Source organism: Eurypyga helias, unplaced genomic scaffold (genome assembly GCF_000690775.1).
Source record: "Eurypyga helias isolate BGI_N326 unplaced genomic scaffold, ASM69077v1 scaffold16007, whole genome shotgun sequence".
NCBI lineage: Eukaryota > Metazoa > Chordata > Aves > Eurypygiformes > Eurypygidae > Eurypyga > Eurypyga helias.
This window is the reverse complement of record NW_010259939.1, coordinates 1-6,647: the sequence shown is the minus strand read 5'-3', so window position 1 is coordinate 6,647 and position 6,647 is coordinate 1. Positions and strand designations below refer to the sequence as shown.

At 55.6% G+C, this 6,647-nt stretch overlaps 1 protein-coding gene across 1 annotated transcript; it reads left to right on the top strand.

The window, feature by feature from the left end:
* Positions 1-1,017: 1,017 nt before the first annotated feature.
* On the top strand, positions 1,018-6,563 carry LOC104512023 (serine/threonine-protein kinase 32C; the record flags this gene model as incomplete). Its single annotated transcript, XM_010154845.1, has 4 exons — positions 1,018-1,169; positions 4,259-4,432; positions 5,161-5,198; positions 6,474-6,563. Coding segments are annotated over 4 exons (454 nt in total), but the record flags the coding sequence as incomplete, so codon positions are not given.
* Between the last annotated feature and the right edge of the window lie 84 nt (positions 6,564-6,647).

Here is a 6,647-nt window from a genome sequence, read left to right as displayed (position 1 = left end):
GTGAGGGGGTGGGCCGGGGTGGGTTTTAAGTTCCCTTCCCACTCAAACCAGTCTGGGATTCCATGACCTACTCCAACCAGCACCCCTAGCTCAGCCTCCCTGCGCCGCTCTGTGGGAGCGCTGCCCGACCAACACGCCAAATTCTTTCCTTTCCAAAGGAAATATGTCCATGAGCATGTCTGATCACTGAAAGAGGACAGATGTAATTATACCAGACGTAGAAATTCCATTAGCTCATTTAAAAGTAGTTACCTTGATAACTAATTAGCTCTTTTCAAACCAGCTACCTTGATAATTAAATGCCATGATCGTGGAGAAGATCCGAGGGCGGCACTCCACAGGCGGTTGAAAACCAGTGCCCGCCCCGCGGGCGCCGAGCCTGCCGCGGAGCTGGGGGCTGACGGCGGGTGCCGGAGGGGTCCGGGGGCGAGCAGAGCCTCTGCCTCTCAAGGACAGAGTGCCGCGGCATTTCTAGGGGTTGTTTGTAACCCATTTACATTCTAATCGCTTTCTGCTAAAACAAATGGGGTGGTTGTGCCCTGTGGGAGCACAGCTCTGTTCCCAGCAGATTAAACCGATCTGCCGGAGGTTGGGAGCCTGCGGATGTGAGCAGAATGGAGCTGGGAGAGCAGCCCACGGTGGCCCGAAGCTGGTCCCGTTGGGAAGCAGCGAGCAGAAAGCTGTCTCCCACAGCTCCCAGACACCGTTCCCTGCTGGAAAGCTGTCCTGGGAGCCGGCCCTCACGTCCATTGGAAGTTCTCGCGTGGCTGCGCAGTGAGGGGCGGCCGGTCGGGCTGGTGCAGCTCCGGAGCGGGAGTGCCCAGGCACTTGGCACAGTGTGCCCACTGCACTTGGAGCAGGGATGCTCATATCCCTAGATCCCAAGTCACAGCCCGGGGATCAGGATTTAGTAGCAGGGTCATGTGCTGCGCGTGTGGGTCTCAGGTGAAGCAGCAAACGAGGATATGAAACGTTTAACTGAATCCCTTCTTTCCCCGTCCCTCGTGCGTTTTCCAGGTGTGCATCGTGCAGAAGAGGGACACGGAGAAGATGTATGCCATGAAGTACATGAACAAACAGCAGTGCATCGAACGGGATGAGGTCCGCAATGTGTTCCGGGAGCTGGAAATCCTGCAGGAGATCGAGCACGTGTTCCTGGTGAATCTCTGGTGAGCAGCCCCTGGCCCTCTGCCTGAGGCGCCCGCCCTCGGGCGCTGACACAGCCCCTTCTCCCCGTTCTGGGTGGGTCACGGGCACCAGGGGAGAAGCCCAGCGGGCAGTGGAGGCCCGTGGTAAGCTGAACTCCATCTGGGAAACGTGGCGCAGGGGAGATACCCAAAGGGAATGGCAAACATCCGGCATTTTAACGGCGCAGCTTCTCTTCTCCATCACAACCCTCGCTGTGTACGTGGGGGGCTGCCTTGCAGTTACCGCGATCTGGTCCCTCCCCAGGGACCCCCTGCCCATTTAACCGTAACCGTTGTACCAAGGGGTGCTGGTGGGCGGTCGGATGAGGATGTCTTGGGGCAGTACAGTGCTCCCGGCGACAGCCGTTCCGGCCCATCCCATGCGCACGGAGATAGGGGGTGCTGTGGCCATCTGCGGTGAAGGGACACGGCGTGGGGCCACCTGCTGTAGCAGGTAAGAGCTCGAAGCTCTAAAGCAGCTAGCCTTTTTAGAGGTGATCTGTAACTTCTATTAATAGAAGAATTATGCAAAATACGTAGTGTTTTAGACACTAAGGATTTGGTGCCTCTAAAGGGCGCGATGGCGCAGAGGCTGGTTAATAGCTGAAGCATCCAGGGCTGCTCTCGGCCGCAGCAGCACGTTCAGCGGAGCGGTGCTGAGGTGGCTCCTGACCCAGGAGGTTTCAGCAGGGGTTTAAAGCCGCCCAGGCCGTCCCTGCGTCTCAGCTTCAGGGGCGCCTCCCCAGCCGTACCCCGGGGGATGCTGGCAGGGAAGCCAAGGAGGTACGCTGCATGTCGGATTTTACTGTGGCTGTCCTGGTGGGATGCGTTTCAAAAGCGTTACCAGCTACAGCTCTTTGTGACGTTTCAGCCTATTGGAGGGGTGTTTTTAAAATGGGACCCTGAAGCGTTCTGCAGCAACGAGGATGGATTGTGGCAGTGCACACTCAGGTGGTATGGAGCAGTTTGAAATGTAACTGGGTTTAGTGGTTTTAGCTGGAAAAAAAAGTGACGTGTTCTCTTCAAATTGTCAGGAGTGTCACCTTTTGCTGAACCACAGAGTGGTTTGGGTGGCAAGGGACCGTAAAGCTCACCCAGTCCCACGCCCTGCCGTGGGCAGGGACACCTTCCATAGCCCAGGGTGCTGAAAGAACGAGTAAGGGCAAACGTGTGCTCTGCAGCAGGTTCACGGTCCAGGTAAAACACATTCCTTTGGAGCTCAGACGTGTCGTTATCAATGCACGACATAGTACTTCACAAGTTTCAGAAAACAGTGCATTATATCCTAAGATCGTTGGTCAGTTTGGGCTGATACCTGGCAGTCAGCGCCCTGACTCTCTCCCAGATCCTGCTGCCGGGTGGTCCATCCGCTCTCTGCCTTCCCTGTCCCGGGAAGGAGCGCCCGACATGGGTCAGGGATCAAAAAATCCACCCCCTTTCCCTAGGGCCGAGCAGCGTGCCACAGCTTGATCCTCCTCCAGCAAACGTGTGGTCACAGCCGGAGGGAGCTGGGGCAGGAGCAAACACGGGACACGTGGCAGGGCGGTAGAAATAAGGTGGTCACGGCTTGTATTCCCAGACGGCAAGAAGATTTATGAGCGGTGATGGAAAACCTTCATGTCCCATTGGGTGCAGGATGGCAGAGAAGGGGAAGGAAGAGTGGGCCCTTCTCTTACTGTACATGGGACCTGGCTTGCGCAGAGCTTTGTGCGCGATTTATTGTCCCCCAGGTGCCCTGCCCACCCTTGGCCCGGTGCGGTGTGCGTTCTTGGGGCGGTAGCGGGGTCATGGTGTGTGGAAAACGGCTCTTTTTCTGCAGCTGTGGCTCAGAGTGTCGCCAAGGCAGGTAGGCAGTGTTTCCTACCCGCGCTCTCGGAGCCTGAAAATCTGTGCAGCACCACCCACCAGGAGAAAATGGTAAATGTAAGAAAAAGGCCATGCGTGCTTGGAAAATAATGGGTAAGCAAAACCGCGACAGTATGTAAGAAACACGAGGAACGGCACAGCAATCGCCTTCTGAGCCCACAGGGCTTATATTGCCACAGCAATGTGGTTTTAAGGCTGGGATCGGGGCCTCGTGAGCAGCTCCCTGGCTTCATAGCGATGGAGCAGGGGCAGAAGCAGCCGTTTTTCCCCGAGAAGCTGCACACCAGTGGGGCTGAGCCGTCGCTCGCCGGCTGGTCGCGGGCCTCCCCGCCCTCCCCGGCCCCATCGGATGCGTGGCAGATTGGTGGGCGGGCAGGTTTTCAAAAACTCAGAGTTTTACACCCAAAGTGGTGAAAGTAGATAATACTCTACAGCCTTTTGTTCACCCGTTGCTCTGGAGCGGCCAAATAAGTTAATGTTTATTTTTTCAGCCTTTTAGCAATCGCAAATATTTTATTCCAACAAATTCTTAGGAACACTTGCTCCCTTAGCAGATTTTTCCCTTTCAGCCCATTCTTTCAGAATCAGCCTACGTTTAAGATGAGAGCAGGAGCGTGTGATTCATAAGTATTATACAACCCCCCGTGCTCCTTCCTTAGAAATCCTGTCGCCAAATATAACAATTGAACGTTGTTTTGGAGTGTATCCTCGCTGCTGTCAGTCTCCCGCGGGACCCACTGCCGATTTAGAGAGGCGGTTTATTCCCCAGTAAATAGAAATCTCTTTTTCTGGGGTTTTTTATGGTTAAATTAGCACTTGTGTTTTCCAATTCTTTTTCAGGACCAGCAGGGGTATTTTAAGTACAGGTTTGTCAGATCGTTCGCCGTTGGAAATGCGGAGTTTCTCGTTAGGGACAGGCTAGCGAAACCCTGAGCTCTGCCTGCGGGAGTCCCGCGGCAGGGCTGGGGAGGTGACGGTGACGAGGCGAGAGCGGGGGTTAGTGAGGAAGCTTCTCTCATCAAAATCAAGGGTAGCAATAGGCTAAAAACCACAGCAGCATCTTGAGTGACGCTTGCTTAATTCCAAAGGTTAAGCATCGAGCCGGCCCATGCTGAACGGGGACGTTGGCAGCTCTCCCTGGAGCTGCAGTGGGAGGGGGACTGTTAGACACCCAGCCTGCTTGTGACGCACGCCCGGCCCCGCAGGTACTCCTTCCAGGACGAGGAGGACATGTTCATGGTGGTGGACCTGCTTCTCGGTGGCGACCTGCGCTATCACCTGCAGCAGAACGTTCAGTTCACGGAAGAGACGGTCAGACTCTACATCTGCGAGATGGCTCTGGCGCTCGACTACCTACGGAGCCAGCACATCATCCACCGGTAACCGCGTGCACCTCTGCCTGTGGGTTGGGGTGGGTGATGCTGCCGTGCTTCACGCCACCCGTGCCCTGATGGCACTGAACCGCGCCGCGGTGCCTGGGCACCCTGTGCCTGCTGGCCCCGCTCCCCATCACCGGGAGGAAGCTGAGCCTCTGCGGGGGCCACAGGTACCTTCCAGGGCGGGTTTCAAAGTGGTCAGGGGCTTCACAGAAATGGGCCCAGTATTGTGTTACGGATTTTCCTTAGAAAGGATGCCTGAACAAGTCAGGTGCTCCCGCTTTTTTGTCCAGTTGCTGAAGAAAAGCATATTGCTAGTCCACCTTAAAGGGACTGATCTCCTGTTAGGGTACTTTTGTTTTATTTGTTATTATTTTTTATAGAATCACAGATGGGTTTGGGTTGGAAGGGACCTCAAAGCCCCCCCAGTGCCACCCCCTGCCATGGGCAGGGACACCTTCCATAGCCCAGGGTGCTCCAAGCCTCATCCAGCCTGGCCTTGGACACTCCCAGGGATGGGGCATCCACAGCTTCTCTGGGAACCTGTCCCAGTGCTCCCACCCTCTGCGGGAAGAATTCCTTCCTGATGTCCCATCTCCATCTCCCTCTTTCCATTCAAACCTGTTACCTCTTGTCCTAGATAGATTAAGAAATGGCTGTTTTCTGTAGCTGATTTGCACCCTCGATCTGGCTGAGATCTTACCCTGCCGTACCCTTCCTTCTTTTCCCAGAGATGTAAAGCCAGACAACATCCTCCTCGATGAGCAAGGTAGGATCTCTGCCGTGCTTTGTCTGCCCCCTTCATTCCAGGGACAGATTCCTACAGTCTTGAATACTGGGCATCTTTTTCTCTGGAACGAGGGTGGGAACGGCAGCGCAGCTCCTCGGTGGAACGGACCTGTGCGTCGCAGTGCCGGGGACACCCGCCCAGGGCAGCCCCTCTCCCTCCTCTCTGCCGGTGCGGAGATGCGCTACCTGGGACTGGGGGAGGGCACAGAGCACAGGGACTGGCTCTGGGGAGTTTTAGTGATCTGCACACACACCTTTAGGGTAGTTTTGATGTCTTCCTGTGGGCATGGATGTGGGCTGAGCCAGGTGGAGTGAGTCTGAGTCTTCCTGAGAGCGGTAATATTGTCCCGGTGGCCTGCATAGGAGAAGTACCCCAGGAGATCCTCTAATGGCCTCTGTTCCAGGAGCAGGTCTTATAAAACGAAGATGCAACCTCTCAGGCTCCAAATCCTCTGAGTTTTATGGTAAAGTCGTGTCAAAACCAAAGTTGCACTTGCATGGATGTTCATTAGGAAATAGCACAGAGCGTAAAGCCCCAACACAGACGGGAGGAGGAGACGGGAGGGAAAACGTCCCAGGACGACGCGGTGTGTGGTGTGCACCCCACTTTCACAGCTGCCTTGGGCACAGAGAGCAGAAAGTGCCCCCCGAAGGGCAAGGGGCTGGGTTTTCCCTATACCAGGCTGCCTTGGAAAAAACGACCTTTTCTGAATTTTGACTTTAAGTCCCGAGGACAGAGAAGGTAGGAAGAGAGAGGAGGTGTTCCCGCACTGTGAGAGATACCTTATCGGTTTCTTCCTGCGGGCTTAGGGTTGGGGAGGATTGCCGGGATTGCGTTTGGCGGCCGTGTCCAGGTCTGCCGGGCTCTGGTGCCGCGTGGCTGCAGTGCTGGGACTTTGGGTAGCTGTGGTTCAGTGGCCTTCACCAAAACCAGCCCGGGGCTTTAATCACTGCGACCAGGGCGTTAGCTTGCTGTAGTGCCTCCCTGTTGTCTGCACCGGCTGTAGGCTGGAAGTGCTGGAGCCGCTCTAGGTTCCCAGTTCGCTCCAAGCGCGATGCAGACTCCAGACCCAAAGCTGGCTGCCCTTAATCGCCTGGCCCGGCTGAGATCCCGGGAAACCTTGGGGCAGTGCCATGTTGCGCCGTGCCCCTACCCGGCGGGGGGCAGGAGCCTGTGAAACAGATGTGTTCTGCTCTGCGCTGCCGCTGCTCTGCGCTGCGATTAATTCCCTCTCAAAATGTGTCTTTATTTAAGGTCATGCACATTTAACAGATTTTAATATTGCAACAATAATTAGGGACGGTGAAAGAGCAACCGCATTAGCTGGAACAAAGCCATACATGGGTAAGAAACAAGAGCTGTTCCTTAAGTCTGTGTTTTGCATCTCGGCGCGCTCACCGCATGCCGCCCGACAGCCCCCGTCTGACG